At 35.8% G+C, this 18,690-nt stretch overlaps 1 protein-coding gene, 1 long non-coding RNA gene and 1 pseudogene across 5 annotated transcripts; all 3 read right to left on the reverse strand.

Annotated features, from left to right (window-relative positions):
* Window positions 1-863: 863 nt before the first annotated feature.
* LOC147390963 (uncharacterized) lies at window positions 864-1,625 on the reverse strand. Its single transcript, XR_015183324.1, has 3 exons — window positions 1,434-1,625; window positions 1,258-1,305; window positions 864-1,155 (listed from the first exon to the last, which is right to left on the reverse strand). It is a non-coding gene; the product is annotated as an uncharacterized LOC147390963 (long non-coding RNA).
* A 5,686-nt stretch (window positions 1,626-7,311) lies between these two features.
* On the reverse strand, window positions 7,312-8,946 carry LOC147390964 (cytochrome b561 and DOMON domain-containing protein At4g12980-like; annotated as a pseudogene). The gene is made up of 4 exons (XR_015182946.1): window positions 8,871-8,946; window positions 8,398-8,574; window positions 8,018-8,273; window positions 7,312-7,921 (listed from the first exon to the last, which is right to left on the reverse strand). The product of XR_015182946.1 is annotated as a cytochrome b561 and DOMON domain-containing protein At4g12980-like (transcript).
* A 639-nt stretch (window positions 8,947-9,585) lies between these two features.
* On the reverse strand, window positions 9,586-14,997 carry LOC147390965 (kinesin-like protein KIN-5D). 3 transcript variants are annotated; one of them, XM_086458907.1, is made up of 9 exons: window positions 14,477-14,997; window positions 13,137-13,280; window positions 12,726-12,869; window positions 10,612-10,674; window positions 10,353-10,509; window positions 10,168-10,237; window positions 9,899-9,975; window positions 9,760-9,813; window positions 9,586-9,666 (listed from the first exon to the last, which is right to left on the reverse strand). In XM_086458907.1, exons 3-9 carry the CDS (start codon window positions 12,743-12,745, stop codon window positions 9,631-9,633), a joined length of 477 nt encoding a protein of 158 aa, XP_086315033.1. In that variant the 5' UTR covers window positions 12,746-12,869; window positions 13,137-13,280; window positions 14,477-14,997; the 3' UTR covers window positions 9,586-9,630. The 3 variants fall into 3 exon arrangements, with proteins under 3 accessions (XP_086315033.1, XP_086315032.1, XP_086315034.1); XM_086458906.1 differs by having other exon boundaries at window positions 13,026-13,280; XM_086458908.1 differs by lacking the exons at window positions 13,137-13,280; window positions 14,477-14,997 and adding an exon at window positions 12,482-12,544 and having other exon boundaries at window positions 10,616-10,674; window positions 12,726-12,953.
* Between the last annotated feature and the right edge of the window lie 3,693 nt (window positions 14,998-18,690).

An 18,690-nucleotide genomic window follows, 5' to 3' on the forward strand; every position in this document is an offset into this window, starting at 1 on the left:
AGCAACAAACATTTTGACAAACATTTTGGCAAAACATTTTTCAAAATATGGGTTAGAGGTTTTGGAATGGACTGATTTTTGGTGAGGATGATCTCTACTATGAGGAGATCATCATCACCAAAAATCAGCCCATTCCAAAACTTCTAACCCATCAAAAATTGTTTACAAAAAATGGACGGTCCACGATTTTTCAACTTGTAAACGTGGGGCTAGAAGTTTTGGAATGAGCTGATTTTTGATGAGGATGATCTCCTCACCGTAGAGATCATCCTCACCAAAAATCAGCCCATTCCAAAACCTCTAACCCATGTTTTGAAAAATGTTTTGCCAAAATGTTTGTCAAAATGTTTGTTGCTGAAAGGGACCCATATATATATATATATATATATATATATATATATATATAGATAGATATATGGGGGGCGTTCAAGGGCCAACTTTTTAGCAAACTTTTTGGCAAAACATTTTTCAAAACATAGGTTAGAGGTTTTGGAATGGGCTGATTTTTGGTGAGGATGATCTCTACGGTGAGGAGATCATCATCACCAAAAATCAGCCCATTTCAAAACTTCTAACCCCATCAAAAACAGTTTATAAAAATGGACGGTCCACGATTTTTCAACTTGTAAACATGGGTTAGAAGTTTTGGAATGGGCTGATTTTTGGTGAAGATGATCTCCTTACCGTAGAAATCATCCTCACAAAAAATCAGCCCATTCCAAAACCTCTAACCTATGTTTTGAAAAATGTTTTGCCAAAAAGTTTGCTAAAAAGTTGGCCCTTGAACGCCACCCTATATATATATATATATATATATATATATATATATATTATATATATATATATATATATATATATATATGGGAGGCGTTCAGCGCCAACTCTTTTAACAGTCGTTTTAACAAATAAAACTCCATAGTTGGATATAGAGGAATTGTACGGTCGAGATTGAATTAAATAGCATCTGCGTCCAAGTATGAATTTATGAGTTTTTTACAGCGTCATCCCTCACTTTTTTAGTAATTAGTGCCACCTCCCTGCCACAATTAAAACCCTATTGCTGTTTAGAACAGAGAACAGAGAGATCTCGTTCTCTCTAACAGTTGAAACCCACCCTTCTTGCTCGCTCGAGCCCTCTCGTTGAAACCCTCGAGCCTGAAAACAATTGGAAGAACTAAACTCTTTCTTAATCCCTTCAAATAGGATATCAGTTATAATGTTTAAAAAAAAATATATTCAAGTTTTATTGGGGATTACTTCCAATTTTGTTTTCTTCCCATTTCCAATCAACCATTCCATCCCTTTCTGAGCAGAACATAAAATCAATTACCAAATTATATTCTTTTCATCTAAAATCATTCTAAGGTTACAATCAGAAAGAATAAAAAAAAGAAGAAAAAAACAATTATATGTATTTAAGCAGAATCACTTACAATCTCAAATCAAAGAAACCCAAATGGCCAAATTCGATTAACTAATATAGCTTTCTTATTGACTCCTTTACCTTGAATCAAGCTGAAGTGTTCTATCAAGGGTTATTAACCAATAATTTGCTCTGCAGTTTTTGTGTGCGGCTCAGAAAAAATAAAAGATAGCCAACGAAACTTAGCAGTAACTCAGCTGAAATTGCTGCAACTCGGCCGAGCCGGTGCTAAACTCATATGAAGTTTTTACTGACTTATCCATGGCGCCTTAGCCACCACATTTTAACAGCACCCTTGAGATGACTCGGTCAAGCCGCCACCAGTTCAGGTAAGACGGTAAACCTTGTTATGGATTTCTACTTCTTTTTACAATTGCAAGTTAAAATCAATCATAAACTTCGAAAGATTTGAAAAGCAAGCTAAATAAGATTGAATTAGAGATATATATATATATATATATATATATAGTGAGGTTCGAGGGAGGGTTTCAGCTGTTAGAGAGAACGAGAACTCTCTGTTCTCTGTTCTAAATAGTAATCGGGTTTTAATTGTGGCAGGGAGGTGGCACTAATTACTGGAAAAGTGAGGGATAGCGCTGTAAAAAGCCCATAAATTCATACTTAAACGCAGATACTATTTAATTCAATCTCGACCGTCCAATTCCTCTATATCCAACGATGGAGTTTTATTTGTTAAAACGACTGTTAAAAGAGATGGCGTTGAACGCCTCCCTATATATATATATATGTATATGGGTCCCGTTCGTCACCCTACGCTTTACCAAACGTGTTTTGTCCTACATGGATTAGAAGTTTTGGAATAGGCTGATTTTTGGTAAAGATGATCTCCTCATCATGGAGATCATCTTCACCAAAAATCAGCCTATTCCAAAACTTCTAATCCATGTAGGACAAAACACGTTTGGTAAAGCGTAGGGTGACGAACGGGACCCATATATATATATGGGTCCCGTTCAGCAATAAACATTTTGGCAACAAATGGGTTAGAGGTTTTGGAATGGGCTGATTTTTGGTGAGGAGGATCTCTACGGTGAGGAGATCATCCTCACCAAAAATCAGCCCATTCCAAAACTTCTAACCCATGTTTACAAGTTGAAAAATCGTGGACCGTCCATTTTTTGTAAACTATTTTTGATGGGGTTAGAAGTTTTGGAATGGGCTGATTTTTGGTGATGATAATCTCCTCACTGTAGTGATCATCCTCACCAAAAATCAACCCATTCCAAAATTTCTAACTCATGTTTTGAAAAATGTTTTGCCAAAAAGTTGGCCATTGAACGCCACCCTATATATATATAGGGTCACGTTCAAGGGCCATATGAGAAAACATATAAGAAAACTTTCGACGGTAAATAAAATTTTAAAATATGGGTTAGAAATTTTGGATTGAGCTGATTTTTTGTGAGGATGATCTCTATGATGGGAAGATCATCCAAAAAAAAAAAATCAGCCCAATCTAAAACTTCTAACTCCATTAAAAGTGATTTAGAATGTGGACCATCGATTTTTTACCAATTTTTATCACTAATTTGTAAATCACTTTTGATGGATTTAGAAGTTTTTGATTGAGCTGATTTTTTGTGAGGATGATCTTCTCATCATAGTGACCATCCTTGCAAAAAATCAGCTCAATCCAAAACCTCTAACCCTTATTTTGAAAAACAAAAGTTTTCTTATATGTTTTCTCATATGGCCCTTGAACCTGACCCATATATATATATATATAGGGAAATGTTCAGCAACAAACATTTTTCAAAATATGGGTTGCAGGTTTTGGAATGGGCTGATTTTTGGTGAGAATGATCTCTACGGTGAGGAGATCATCATCACCAAAAATCAGCCCATTCCAAAACTTCTAACCAATCAAAAATGGTTTATAAAAAATGGACGGTCCACCATTTTTCAACCTGTAAACATGGGGCTAGAAGTTTTGGAATGAGCTGATTTTTGGTGAGGATGATCTCCTCACCGTAGAGATCATCCTCACCAAAAATCAGCTCATTCCAAAACCTCTAACTCATGTTTTGAAAAATGTTTTGCCAAAATGTTTGTCAAAATGTTTGTTGCTGAAAGGGACCCATATATATATATATATATATATATATATATATGGTTCCCGTTCGCCACCCTTAGTTTTACCACACACTTTAACAAACGCGTTTTGTCTTACATGGGTTAGAAATTTCGGAATGAGCTGATTTTTGGTGAGGATGATCTCTATGGTGAGGAGATCATCCTCACCAAAAATCAGCTCATTCCAAAACTTCTAACCCCATCAAAATTGATTTACAAAAAATGGACGGTCCACGATTTTTCAACGTGTAAACATGGGGCTAAACATTTCGGAATGGGCTGATTTTTGGGGAGGATGATCTTCTAATCATAGAGATCATCCTCACCAAAAATCAGCTCATTCCAAAACTTCTAACCCATGTAGGACAAAAAACGTTTGTTAAAGTGTGTGGTAAAACTTAGGGTGCTGAACATTTCCCTATATATATATATATATATATATATATATATATATATATATATATATATGGGAAATGTTCAGCAACAAACATTTTGACAAACATTTTGGCAAAACATTTTTCAAAATATGGGTTGCAGGTTTTGGAATGGGCTGATTTTTGGTGAGGATGATCTCTACGGTGAGGAGATCATCATCACCAAAAATCAGCTCATTCCAAAACTTCTAACCCATCAAAAATGGTTTACAAAAAATGGACGGTCCACGATTTTTCAACCTGTAAAAATGGGGCTAGAAGTTTTGGAATGGGCTGATTTTTGGTGAGGATGATCTCCTCACCGTAGAGATCATCCTCACCAAAAATCAGCTCATTCCAAAACCTCTAACCCATGTTTTGAAAAATGTTTTGCCAAAATGTTTGTCAAAATGTTTGTTGCTGAAAGGGACCCTATATATATATATATATATGTATATGGGTCCCATTCGTCACCCTACGCTTTACCAAACGTGTTTTGTCCTACATGGATTAGAAGTTTTGGAATAGGCTGATTTTTGGTGAAGATGATATCCTCATCATGGAGATCATCTTCACCAAAATCAGCCTATTCCAAAACTTATAATCCATGTAGGACAAAACACGTTTGGTAAAGCGTAGGGTGACGAATGGGACCCATATATATATATATGGGTCCCGTTCAGCAACAAACATTTTGGCAAAACATTTTTCAAAACATGGGTTAGAGGTTTTGGAATGGGCTGATTTTTGGTGAGGATGATCTCTACGGTGAGGAGATCATCCTCACCAAAAATCAGCGCATTCTAAAACTTCTAGCCCCATGTTTACAAGTTGAAAAATCGTGAACCGTCTATTTTTTGTAAACCATTTTTGATGGGGTTAAAAGTTTTGGAATGGACTGATGTTTTGTGATGATGATCTCCTCATTGTAGAGATCATCCTCACCAAAAATCAGCCCATTCCAAAATCTCTAACTCATGTTTTGAAAAATGTTTTGCCAAAATGTTTGTTACTGAACATTTCCCTATATATATATATATATATATATGCCCAACTATTACCCAACAATTTGCCCAACATGTTTTGTCCTACATGGGTTAGAAGTTTTGGAATAGGCTGATTTTTGTTGAGAATGATCTCAATGATGAGGAGATCATCCTCACCAAAAATCAGCCCATTCCAAAACTTCTAACCCCATCATAAATGATTTATAAAAAATAGATGGTCCACGATTTTTCAACTTGTAAACATAGGGTTAGAAGTTTTTGAATGAGCTGATTTTTGGTGAGGATGATCTTCTAACCATAGAGATCATCCTCACCAAAAATCAGCCCATTCCAAAACTTCTAACCCCATCATAAATGATTTATAAAAAATAGATGGTCCACGATTTTTCAACTTGTAAACATAGGGTTAGAAGTTTTTGAATAGGCTGATTTTTGGTGAGGATGATCTTCTAACCATAGAGATCATCCTCACCAAAAATCAGCCCATTCCAAAACTTCTAACTCATGTAGCACAAAACATGTTGGGCAAATGGTTGGATGCTGAACATTTCCATATATAGAGGGTAGCGTTCAATGGCAAACACATTTTTCAAAACATGGGTTAGAAGTTTTAGAATGGACTGATTTTTAGTGAGGATGATCTCTACGGTGAGGAGATCATCATCACCAAAAATCAGCCCATTCCAAAACTTCTAACCCCATTAAAAATGGTTTACAAAAAATGGATGGTCCACGATTTTTCAACGTGTAAACTGGGGCTAGAAGTTTTGGAATGAGCTGATTTTTGGTGAGGATGATCTCCTCATCGTAGAGATCATCCTCACCAAAAATCAGCCCATTCCAAGACCTCTAACCCATGTTTTGAAAAAGTGTTTGCCAAAATGTTTGCCATTGAACAGGACCCATATATATGGGTCACGTTCTTACGACCCCTATTACGACTCACATTGCGACACACCGTTTTGTCTTATATGGGCAAAAATGTTTGGAATGGGCTGATTTTTTGTGAGGATGATCTCTATGGTGAGGAGATCATCCTTGCCAAAAATCAACTCATTATGAAACTTCTAGACCATCCAATTTTTGTTGAAAAGTTATAGACCGTCCAATTTTTGTAAATCAATTTTGATGGGGTTAGAAGTTTTGGAATGGGATGATTTTTTACCAGGATGATCCCCTCATCACAGAGATCATCCTCACAAAAAATCAGCTCATTCCAAATATTTTTGCCCATATAAGACAAAACGGTGTGTCGCAAGGTGAGTCGTAATAGGGGTCGTAATAACGCTGTTCTATATATATATATAGGGTCAGGTTCAAGGGCCATATGAGAAAACATATAAGAAAACTTTCGACGGTAAATAAAATTTTAAAATATGGGTTAGAAATTTTGGATTGAGCTGATTTTTTGTGAGGATGATCTCTATGATGGGAAGATCATCCAAAAAAAAAAAAAAATCAGCCCAATCTGAAACTTCTAACCCCATTAAAAGTGATTTAGAATGTGGACCGTCGATTTTTTACCAATTTTTATCACTAATTTGTAAATCACTTTTGATGGATTTAGAAGTTTCTGATTGAGCTGATTTTTTGTGAGGATGATCTTCTCATCATAGTGACCATCCTTGCAAAAAATCAGCTCAATCCAAAACCTCTAACCCTTATTTTGAAAAACGAAAGTTTTCTCATATGTTTTCTCATATGGCCCTTGATCCTGACCCACATATATATATATATATAGAGGGTAGCATTTAATGGAACCTGACCCACATATACATATATATATATAGAGGGTAGCATTCAATGGCCAATAGTTTGGCAAACATTTTGGCAAACACATTTTTCAAAACATGGGTTAGAGGTCTTGGAATGTGCTGATTTTTTGTGAGGATGATCTCTATGGTGAGGAGATCATCATCACCAAAAATCAGCCCATTCCAAAACTTCTAACCCCATCAAAAATGGTTTACAAAAAATGGACGGTTCACAATTTTTCAACTTGTAAACTGGGGCTAGAAGTTTTGGAATGAGCTGATTTTTGGTGAGGATGATCTCCTCACCAAAAATCAGCCCATTCCAAGACCTCTAACACTATGTGAAAAAAGCTCATATTTGACGGTCTTAGCCTCAAAATTTGACGGACCCTCCTGTCAAATATACCCGTCAAATATTCTCTTGTAGATTTTTTTTTTTGACGGCCCTGGACTATCACATTATTGGAGAATGGAATTAAAAAAAATAAAAAAAAAATCTATAGAGTATGACCGTCAAATTTGGAGGTTTAACAAACAAGAACACGATCCTCTAATTCACCAATCACAATGAACGAAATAATATATAAAAAAAAAAATCAGAAAAAGAAAAAACAAAAGAAAAATCATAAAACAAGCTCCAAACTAAACTAAATAACCCAAAATTAATATACATGTAAACCTCTTTATTAAGATCGAAAATTCTGTCGAAGCTACAAATAACTGACAATAAAGCAGTATATGATATATATACATCTATTTATGTCACACTCCTGATTTAATTTAGAACACAAAACACAAACAATTGAAGAAGCAATAATAGATTCTAAGAGATACCTAAGAGAAAGCCTAAGAAGTAACTTTATAGACAAACTGTAAGAGAACCAACTCTCCTCAATACTATTATATGTGGCCCTGCAATCTTGTTGTTGATCAAACTGTGAGTGGTAGTTGTTTGCCATTCCCATCATAAGGTTCGGTGGATGCCTCGGATTTCCTCTTCGAAACAACGATCCATGTCGTAACTTCCAACACTAATGCAATCCCACCCAATACACACAATACCACAATATAAGCTGTTTTCTACATTTTAGCTGGATCCAACATGTCTAGATTTTTAAACACGTTGACGATACCAAAAACAAAGATGGAGTATCCAACAATATGGTGGTAAAAATTCCAGTAAATCCTGTACTTGTGCTCCTTCTTTGCCCTTAGGAACAATGCGAAAATCTACACAACACAAAGAATGATAAACTCGTTATGATTGATTAAGAAAATGTGCTTAAAATAAGAAACAATGAACAAATTAGGAACAATTATAATTACCTGCAATGTTGCGAAACAAAAGAGAGTGATCCCAATATTCCGATGAGATTTGTAATACCAAACCCTTCGAATTGGCCCCGAGCTGAAGACCAGTAGCCCATCCGGCAACTCCAATAACATAGGAAGAACTCTGACAAAAGATATGAAGATAAAACCAAGCTGGATCTGCTGACTTGAATGTCCAGAAATACCTAGCAAATATGGCCCCAATTGGAAACAAAATTCCCCAACTCACTACATTCAGAATTCCATGAATCTGCCAAAAAAAAAAAAACAATACAAATTAGTTTTTTTTTTTTTTTTTAAGATCATATAACAAGGGAACCAATAAGTAACAAAAACCACAAATAAATAAAATTAAGCATAAAAAAACAACTTACATTCCTCTTTTTGAGATTTGAATTTCCTCCTCTACTTTGGGTACTATTGCTCTGCCCACTCATTAAATCAAGTGTTCCTTTCGAACACCTGCCACACTTGATTCACCGTTGCCCCCGCCATGTTCTTCGGCAACACCACCGTAGCATACAGCCTCATCACACCATCTACATACTCCGCTTCATAATTTACATCTTACATCCGCTTTTGTGGAAACGAACGACTGCATATCTTCTTCCATTTCTTTTAATTGTTGTTCATGCTGCATTATGGAGCTGCAACAGTCTTATGCAAGACCTCAAGTTGTTGAGTCAATTGAGACTGGAATTTCTGAACAAGAGTTCTGTTTCCATCTTCTATTTTATCCTTGCGTTCTACACACCAATCACATTGCAAAAGTTTATAAGCAATCTTCATGCCTTGTCTTTTAGTAAGATATACCCAACATTGTGTACTTCAAAACATGGACACAAACCAATTTTGGCAAATAATCCAGACACATCAGATGTTGCATTCTCTAGCTCTGATCGAAGCTCAAATGCCCGCTCCATGAGTGCTTTCTCTGAAAAATAAACAATAAATGTCACTGAGGGAGGAAAGGCAGAGTGAGGACCAATGCAAGATGGCAACTGTCCAACACCCCTAGCAAGATGGAAGCTATTTGAATTAAGAGTACTGGTTCAAACTATGTAAAGTAGATACAGATGTGATGAGTGTGAAAAACCAAGGAATGGTCAACATGTACTTAAAGCTAAACTAAGTTGTTAACTAAATGTTCCAATCGATTACAACCTTTTCACGCACCCTTCATCCAATCCAAATAATGAGTGACAGATAAAAATATCAATGCCAAAACATCTCAAAATATTTTTTTCCAAAATTCAAGCCTAACATGGAAGTTCTCGAAGGAAACAAAAAAGAAACACCATTTCATAAAACAATCAAGAAAGGGTGTTGAAGGAAAGTGATGGAACTTTACTCACCTGATCTGAGGAGATTAAAGATTAAGAATTCCTTTTCTTTAATCGTTGAGTTGGCCTGTCTATATCTATCCTCTAGATCGAACAACGCATGTTTAGTGTTCTCGAGTTTTTTCTATGGACACATACAGGCAACAGCAAAGACTTTAATTTCTTGCATTGAGGCAAAGCTTAAAAGAAAGTCAGGAGAATGACTATACAACAAGTCACCTGAGTCTTTTGAAGTTTTTCACTTAATTCTGCGGTCAACAGTTGCTAAGAGTTGTAAAGTTCTTGAAGTCCCATTACTTGCTGCTCACGATATACAATTAGCTGGTTAAATCTATACATATAGTAACCAAAAAGACAAATAAAAAAATCAAATACAGAGGTTGTGGATTGTACCTTGTCCTTGGACTCTGAATCAAGTTCCATGCGTTCTATTTTCTCAGACATAGCCTGGAGAACAAAGTTGAAATGTCCCTCTCATTAGGAACTTCGAGAGAGAATACATTAAAGATGAATTACATGGTAAGAATCAAACCTTCTTTTCAGCTTCTTCTTGTAGATAACGATCTCGTGGTATATAGATGCCATTCTTCTCTCTTGCAGCATACACCTCTGATTAGAAAACGTAAAGCATAATTGTATAAATGAGATCCTAGTTTTGATAAAACCTTACCTAAGCATTCAATTGCTTAAGAATAATTGTTAATTAAAGCACTTACATAATACTCTTTATAATTTGAGAGATAAACAAGAGAAAGGATCAAATGAAACTACAATCAATCACCCGAACAAGGAAGCACTCACCTTGCTTAAGGCGATCAATCTCAGTGTACAAATCCTTGATCATCGTAGATTTCATCATCTTCTGATTAACCTGGAAATAATGCGAATAGGTCAGAACAGTAGAGGTGGATCCAAGGAAAGACAGTTCAAGAGCAAAAAAGAAAGAATGGTACCACTACCAACCAATGCCAATCAAATAAACTGACCTCAGGCTTGTTCTTGATATTTTTAGCGCGGTATGCATAATCTAAGGTGCTGAGTGTCTCTTCCAAACAGTAAATAGAAGGGGATATAGTGGCAATTATGCACGTCTTTGTTTTCCCTCCCAAAGGATCCCTCAATAATCTTGTTAATTTGCTATCCCTGATGTCCAAGCAAAGTTCTTCTGTGACTCCTCATATTTTACTTTCGATAACATATCCGAGATGCCAATAGAAAAATGTGGAGGTGAAATCACAATCATACCTACATGGAACATGACCCGAATGCTCAACAAGTGCATTAATGACCCGGCCAAGTGTAAGTAAGCTTTTCAATCCCAAATCATGAAAAGAAGATAAAACAAAGTAAAAGGGTATAAGCAGGGGCAGAGCTAGTAAGGAGCTGGTGGAAAATTGTATAAGGAAAACTGTATTTATGGAAAAGAAGAACCATGCTTGAATAGAACAAACACATATATATTAATCTTTCCATTATTGTAATTTACAAGGTAGAGAGAAGGACAATTCAAGTAATAACAATCAAAGAAGCATTACAAATGGTGAGAAGCAAGTTGGTTTATTTAGCACAGTTTCATTTGAAGCAAATGATGCCAAATGGACTTGTTAAACCTGTGTCACTTTTTGTTGTTCAGATTCCGAGACACGAGTTTCATAGAATTTAGCAATGAAGGCCGATGCTTTCTTGTCTATATCTGGTTCAGCTACCCATCTCCCTCTATCTTCGTCACTAGGACGTACTTTTCGCACACTAATTGCTTCATCCAAACCCACATCACCCCTGTTTTGTGGCCTCCTAGACTTGAAGACCTTGAGAATAGAATTAAAGGTAGAAGATTTCCTCTGCCAATTGTTTCCTCCCATTGTTCTTCTTTGTTAAGATCAAAGGGTATGTGTTGTGTTTCTCTCTTCTTTGAATTCAAATGACAACAAGACTCACTTCAATGTATAGTAGGAGGAACCATTTGAGCTGAACACATAGAAGGGAATCTAGAAATATCTAGATTTTTTTATCAATGGTCAAGATTGATCCAAGTAAATATTGCTAGAGATGATACCATGGTAGTAAAACTTGGGAAAAAGCACAAGTGTTATGGTCCTCTGCTTTAGAAATTGAACCCAAAAGCCTTTGTTTGTTCAGTATCCAATTGTCTAGTCTTTTGTTTCACTTTTCTTCTCCCTTAGAAAAATTTCATCTCTTCACTTTTTCAAAATACTACCTACCAATTCAAGTCGTCAATTCTTGCAATTTATGCAAAATCTTTTTAGTGATTTTCACCTTCTTTTCTCTTTTGTTTCTGTTCTTATTCAATTTCTACACAGCTGTCTATAAAGTTCAGATTCTCAACCTAAGATGCCATCAAGAAAGGTAGATATTATAATTGGGAGGAACACTAGCTCTCAAGGTCTCAAGACCCAAAAGCTTTTCGGATTGGATGTATGATTCCTGTGGAGAGCTTTTTTGGGCTTCCACTCCTCAAGATCTAAACTATTTCCCTATGATGGTTTGATCTTGATCTAACGGTTTACTTTCTTCGAGAGCAATGAAGAGGAAAACCAGGTGTCGAATTTGTAGAAGCAGAAACTATGTCTACCAGTACACGTGCACCTGTTTGGTAGTTAATGGAGTACCAGCTCACTTGTGAAAACTAGACTCCATATAGTAGGGACAGTTGGCTGATTGATATATTCAATGAAACCTCTGGTCATAGGTTCAAGTCCAGTTTACCTACCTAAAAGAAAGAGTAGAAGGGACAGTTTTATACGATGCCTCAAATCTTTTATGCAAAACGTACCTATGACACTAAGCCACATTTGAACAAGAACTAGACTCCATAGTGCAAATGACACTGGAGTTGACATTTATAGAGAGAAAACACCTTTCCATAGAGGACCACATAACCAGAGAACTATAAGCTCAAACATCAGCCATGTTTCATCTTCTTCGTTGTATGCATGTGTATCTGTGCAGCCTACTCACTAAAATGTCATAGCCAATTTGCAGATTTGATATCCATAGGAACAACTTCCCTATACTTGGCAAGCATGAAACATAACAGAATTATAAGAAAGATAATTATGACTTTCTATTTTGTTTCAAAGCTAATATAGAATACCTCTTTCAGTGCAAGTATAATTTTAGTCAAGAAAATGTCAAATTTCCTTTGTTTTGATTGATCCTATAAACACAAACAAAAGTTCTTGCTTTTAGATGTAGGTGATTTTAGATGTAGGTGATTTTCTAATGAAATATTCAATGCATCCAAAACCAAGTTTATTCATTATAGATAACCATTACATTTCGAGGATTGCCAAATTCCAAGTAACCAAACAACAACAAAAAGAAACGAAGTGACTTACCTCGGACCAATCAAAAACATGGGTGATTAAGAAGTATAAGCAGTCAAGTCTATGATGTTTGGCAGAAAAATGACAGGAAAGAAGCACTTCAATCATCAGCTGAAGTAAGCCATCAAGCTTAGTTGAAAGAAACTCTTCATGGTCCTGGCCATATGAATTCAACAAAGAGATTGGTGGGAAGAACATTCCAAAGTGCAAAACATAGAAATTTAAAGCTTGGGTATTAGAAACTTCACATATATTTAATAATGCTTAGTTGTAGAAGTGAAAACTACAAGGGGCATCCCCAAGTATACTCACCTCCACCCTCTATCCCACACACACATATCCCTTTTCTCCATCTAATAGAGATTCACTAGGGAGATATTCTAATTTAATAAGCTAAAAAATAACCAGGCAGATGGTTATTACATGAAACCCAGTCCATCGATAGCCATCCATATCTTTATTGTTGTTGCAAAAAGGTGTATATGCAAGAGGTCTTCCCTTAATATCCATGTCATAGAGTTCTCCCATGTATGATCTAACAATCTGATCAGCATCAACAAATATAAACTGCAACGAGACAAAAAGTATTAGAAAATCGCATCTTAGATAATGCAAACTGATAGAGGAAAAGAGCAAATATCACATAATCAGTTTATGCATAACTAACTTTGGGCTGTTATTATATTTGGGGCTATTCATGAATTCCTTCAAATATACTAACTTTATTTAGTTTTTTTTTTTTTTTTAATTTAGTCTTTTCCTATACTTACCACTCACCAATCTAAAATTCTTTATCCTCATCTATTCTATGATCATTCTATGAACACATTTCTTAACTTCCCAATACTCAACTCCGTGCTGCACAGCTAGTCATACAGGTGTCTCGTATTATTATTCCTATAGTTTGGTCAGTACACTGAGATCACATAAGACTCTAGAAGTGCTTCTCACCTTGATTTACGTAGCACTAATTCTCATCAGTATCTCTATTTCCAAGTACAATAACCGAAATAGAAAAGTGGTCCCTTTAGGGTATTTTTTGTCATCAATTTTAACTAATGCCTAATCCCCAAGAGAGTTCTTACCAAAGTTGTGTTGCGTATATATTGTCTTAGACCTTGTTATCTTAGAACCGTTAGTTTATATGCTATCCCTCCACGATTCTTGTTTTAAATTTAACCCCCTCCAGTTTCATTGACCAACAATGCATCATCTACAAAGAAAACATAAGGGACCTCCCCATAAATATAAGTAGTTAATTGACTCATAACTAGTGCAAAATGGTATGAAATTGGGACTGAACTCTAATGCAAACCTACTGTAACCAAAAAGACCCCTGTCTTGTCACCAACTATTCCAACATCACTTACAAATTATATCATGTATGTCCTTAATAACGCTATATACACATCACCAACTATTTCAACATTAGTTACTATGTCATGAATATAAAATGAGACTGCATTCTGATGGACTGAGAATTGATAATTATGTTGCCTATGTATGGCAAATATATGCAGGTACATCGTGGGTGTAGAACACCACTTTGAAGTGTTAGGAAAACCAATTTGGCATCGAAAAGTGGAAATCAAACAAGGCCTAAAATTACATAATAGCCAATTCAAATTTTCAAAAAATAATTTAACTTAAGATTCAGATATGCCTAAATTAAACAGATTTCATTTGAACACCGATATATAAAAACCATAACAACAAAAAGTGAAATCGATCGAACAGAAATGCGAATAAGATTGGAAACTCACCGGCTGGCGACATAAATCACAGCCATTGTAGCGAACATAGAGAGCATGAGAAACTTGGGATCGGATAACCAAACTATTTAATCGGTTATTCAATCCCCGACTCAGCATATCGTTTGTCTTTTGTAGTCGATCTTCAGATGCCCCTCATTCACGCCTTGATTGATCAAAAATATTTCGATTTTCAGAACTAGATCTACTGATATCTAGGGTTGGAAAGAAGTTCTAGAAACAAATCTGATAACTAGTGTTCGAAAGAAGTTCTCGATCGAGATCGATCGATCAAATAGAGTGGGAGATGAGATCGATTGAGGGAGACAGATCGAAAGAAAGATCGATCGAGAGAGAGAGATGGAGAGGCCGATCGATCAAGAGAGCGACTGTGAGAAAGAGATGGGGAGGTTGATCGGGAGAGAGAGAGAGAGATAAAGAGCGATGTCGATCGAGAGAGAGAGAGAGAGATCGATGATTGTGAGAGAGACGCAGAGAGAAAGAGACAGTGAGAGAGAGACACAGATAATGAGAGAGAGATGAGATCGGGTGATTGAGATTTGGAAACGTGGTCCGTAGGCCGCGGAATTTGGGTATCAAAATTTGACGGGCCAGGCCCAACAAATTTTTTAGTTAAAATAGGAGATTTTCACGTAGTGTAACCCATGTTTTGAAAAAGTGTTGGCCAAAATGTTTGCCATTGAACGGGACCCATATATATATATGGGAAATGTTCAGCAACAAACATTTTGACAAATATTTTGGCAAAACATTTTTCAAAATATGGGTTAGAGGTTTTGGAATGGGCTGATTTTTGGTGAGGATGATCTCTACGGTGAGAAGATCATCATCACCAAAAATCAGCCCATTCCAAAACTTCTAACCCATCAAAAATGGTTTACAAAAAATGGACGGTCCACGAGTTTTCAACTTGTAAACATGGGGCTAGAAGTTTTGGAATAGGCTGATTTTTGGTGAGGATGATCTCCTCACCGTAGAGATCATCCTCACCAAAAATAAGCCCATTCCAAAACCTCTAACCCATGTTTTGAAAAATGTTTTGCCAAAATGTTTGCTAAAATGTTTGTTGCTGAAAGGGACCCTATATATATATATATATATAGGGAAATGTTCAGCACCCTAAGCTTTACCACACACTTTAACAAACGTTTTTTGTCCTACATAGGTTAGAAGTTTTGGAATGGGCTGATTTTTGGTGAAGATGATCTCTATGATTAGAAGATCATCCTCCCCAAAAATCAGCCCATTCCGAAATGTTTAGCCCCATGTTTACAAGTTGAAAAATCGTGGACCGTCCATTTTTTGTAAATCATTTTTGAGGGGGTTAGAAGTTTTGGAATGAGCTGATTTTTGGTGAGGATGATCTCCTCACCATAGAGATCATCCTCACCAAAAATCAGCCCATTCCAAAACTTCTAACCCATGTAAGACAAAAAACGTTTGTTAAAGTGTGTGGTAAAGCTTAGGGTGCTGAACGGGACCCATATATATATATGGGTCCCGTTCAGCACCCTAAGCTTTACCACACACTTTAACAAACGTTTTTTGTCTTACATGGGTTAGAAGTTTTGGAATGGGCTGATTTTTGGTGAGGATGATCTCTATGGTGAGGAGATCATCCTCCCCAAAAATCAGCCCATTCCGAAATGTTTAGCCTCATGTTTACAAGTTGAAAAATCGTGGACCGTCCATTTTTGTAAATCATTTTTGATGGGGTTAGAAGTTTTGGAATGAGCTGATTTTTGGTGAGGATGATCTCCTCACCATAGAGATCATCCTCACCAAAAATCAGCCCATTCCGAAACTTCTAGCCCATATAGGACAAAACGCGTTTGTTAAAGTGTGTGGTAAAACTTAAGGTGCTGAACGGGACCCTATATATATATAGAACAGCGTTCCTAAGACTCATATTGGGACTCACATTGCGACACACCGTTTTGTCTTATATGGGCAAAAATATTTGGAATGGGCTGATTTTTTGTGAGGATGATCTCTATGGTGAGGAGATCATCCTTGCCAAAAATCAGCTCATTATGAAACTTCTAGACCGTCTAATTTTTGTTGAAAAATTATAGACCGTCCAATTTTTGTAAATCAATTTTGATGGGGTTAGAAGTTTTGGAACGGGATGATTTTTTGCCAGGATGATCCCCTCATCACAGGGATCATCCTCACAAAAAATCAGCTCATTCCAAACATTTTTGCCCATGTAAGACAAAACGGTGTGTCGCAATGTGAGTCTCAATATGAGTCTTAGGAACGTGACCCATATATATATAACCATTTCACTCTGTTGGAGTTGATTCCCCTTATTTTTTGAATCTCCTCTTAACTTACTTATACCCAGAGCCTACCTTTATCTATTAGTTTTGTGATTTTCCCCATCCCACTAAATGGGTTTTCTACCAAATTCTCCTTCTCCTCAATGGAATCTTGCAGACTATTTTTCAATATTGTCCATGATTTATTCAGGCACCTCAAATCTCTGTTTAGATAATATCTAGAAAGAAAGTTACCAATCAAAAAAATATATCTAGAAAGAAAGGGACTCCAAAAATAATTTGTTGGTTGTATTAACAAGCCATTAACTTTCTGGATGTAAAGCACTCAATGGATGATCTAAAATAAGGAACGCGATTCATCCAAAATTATCATATTTCATTCATATGTATTAGATATTGTTTATGAATGAAATATGATAACTTCTATAACTAAAGTTATTAATAAAATAAAACATTCCTAAAATAACAAAATTTCCTTGAAAAAGGGGTAAACAAAGGAAACGAGCCTAAAAGTAAAATCTCCATTACAAAACATGGATCTCGACGATCTCAACATTTCAATTCAAGGATGGGTCTCCTTAGATGATTCTAACTCCGTCACTTGTCCAAGTCTGTGGGCCTAAGACTTACACTTTGACTTTTGACAATTCAAACGTTCCATGAATTCTTTTGCAACTTTTCCCACTCACATCTCTTTTTAGTTTCAATAATAAACAAGTTATCACCACAAAACACCTTTCATCTTGATGGAAAATACCAATACACCGTTGTGGAACCAAGAAGAAGACCCCTTTTAGTAATCTTCCTCTTAAGCATCAATGGAAGCCTAAAAAAAATACCCTAACCCTTTCTCTTTTTCTCCCCTTTTTTTTCTTTTATTTTGTCCTTTGTCTTGAGAACCTAAAAGAGTGACTTCTGTCCTAAAGAAGCTAATCCACTTTTTCCTTCTGGTAACATGGGTGGACTAAGAGAATGAACCTAACTATGGGACAAAGAAGATAATATACTCATGGGCTTGGACTAACCAACACATGCAATACAACAAATCTGATACTCAAATTACGTACATATTGAGATCACTACGACCTCTTCAAGGAGCCTCTGTTTCACCTAAAGCATGTAAGGAATCAATCCATTCTAAAATATTCTTTCTTACAAAGCAAAAAAACATAATTCAAGCTCTTTAAAAAGATCTTTCTTCCCAAAATGAACTTATATAGTGTCGTTTATATAGACTTTCTATCCAACCCCCAACCACTTATATTTATTTAACACCTAATTGCTTTAATCTAATACAACCCTCAAATACTCTATACTTAATTATAAACTTTTTTTTACTATCCATTGACACCAACTAATGCACTTAATTATAAACTAACTCTTAAGAAAGCTAATTGTTTTATTTAATACAACCCTCAACTACTCTATACTTAATTATAAACTTTTTTTATTCTCCCATTGACACCAATTAATGCACTTAATTATAAACTAACTCTTAAGAAAAGTCAAATAATAAAGACAACTTAATTTTCACAAAATGCACAATTTTCAAAGTTTTGAAAATACCCCAAAGAGCTACTGGCGATATCCCCCTTTTATGGTTTTCTTTTTATTTATTTTTTATTTTGAGTGCGATTTTGTTGACGGGCATATTGTTGACACATAGTGACCATGCAATCTTGTTGGAGGATTGCTAGGAAATTTTTTGCAATAGCCTCTTCATCTTAATTTTTTTTACAATCTCTATACTTTTTATTAATTAAATACAAATCCAAACACCGTCATTTTCAATTGAAATAGCAAAACGCTTGTCTTACTAATGTAGTAAGATTTTAATCCTTACTAAGAGTCATTTTATTCATATGGATAACCACATCACCAGTCCAACACTACCACAACCCTCTTAAGTTTCACCAAAAACTC

The sequence above is a fragment of the Akebia trifoliata genome, chromosome 11, assembly GCF_017979445.1.
Source record: "Akebia trifoliata isolate Shusen 1 chromosome 11, ASM1797944v1, whole genome shotgun sequence".
In the NCBI taxonomy this organism is placed as follows: domain Eukaryota; kingdom Viridiplantae; phylum Streptophyta; class Magnoliopsida; order Ranunculales; family Lardizabalaceae; genus Akebia; species Akebia trifoliata.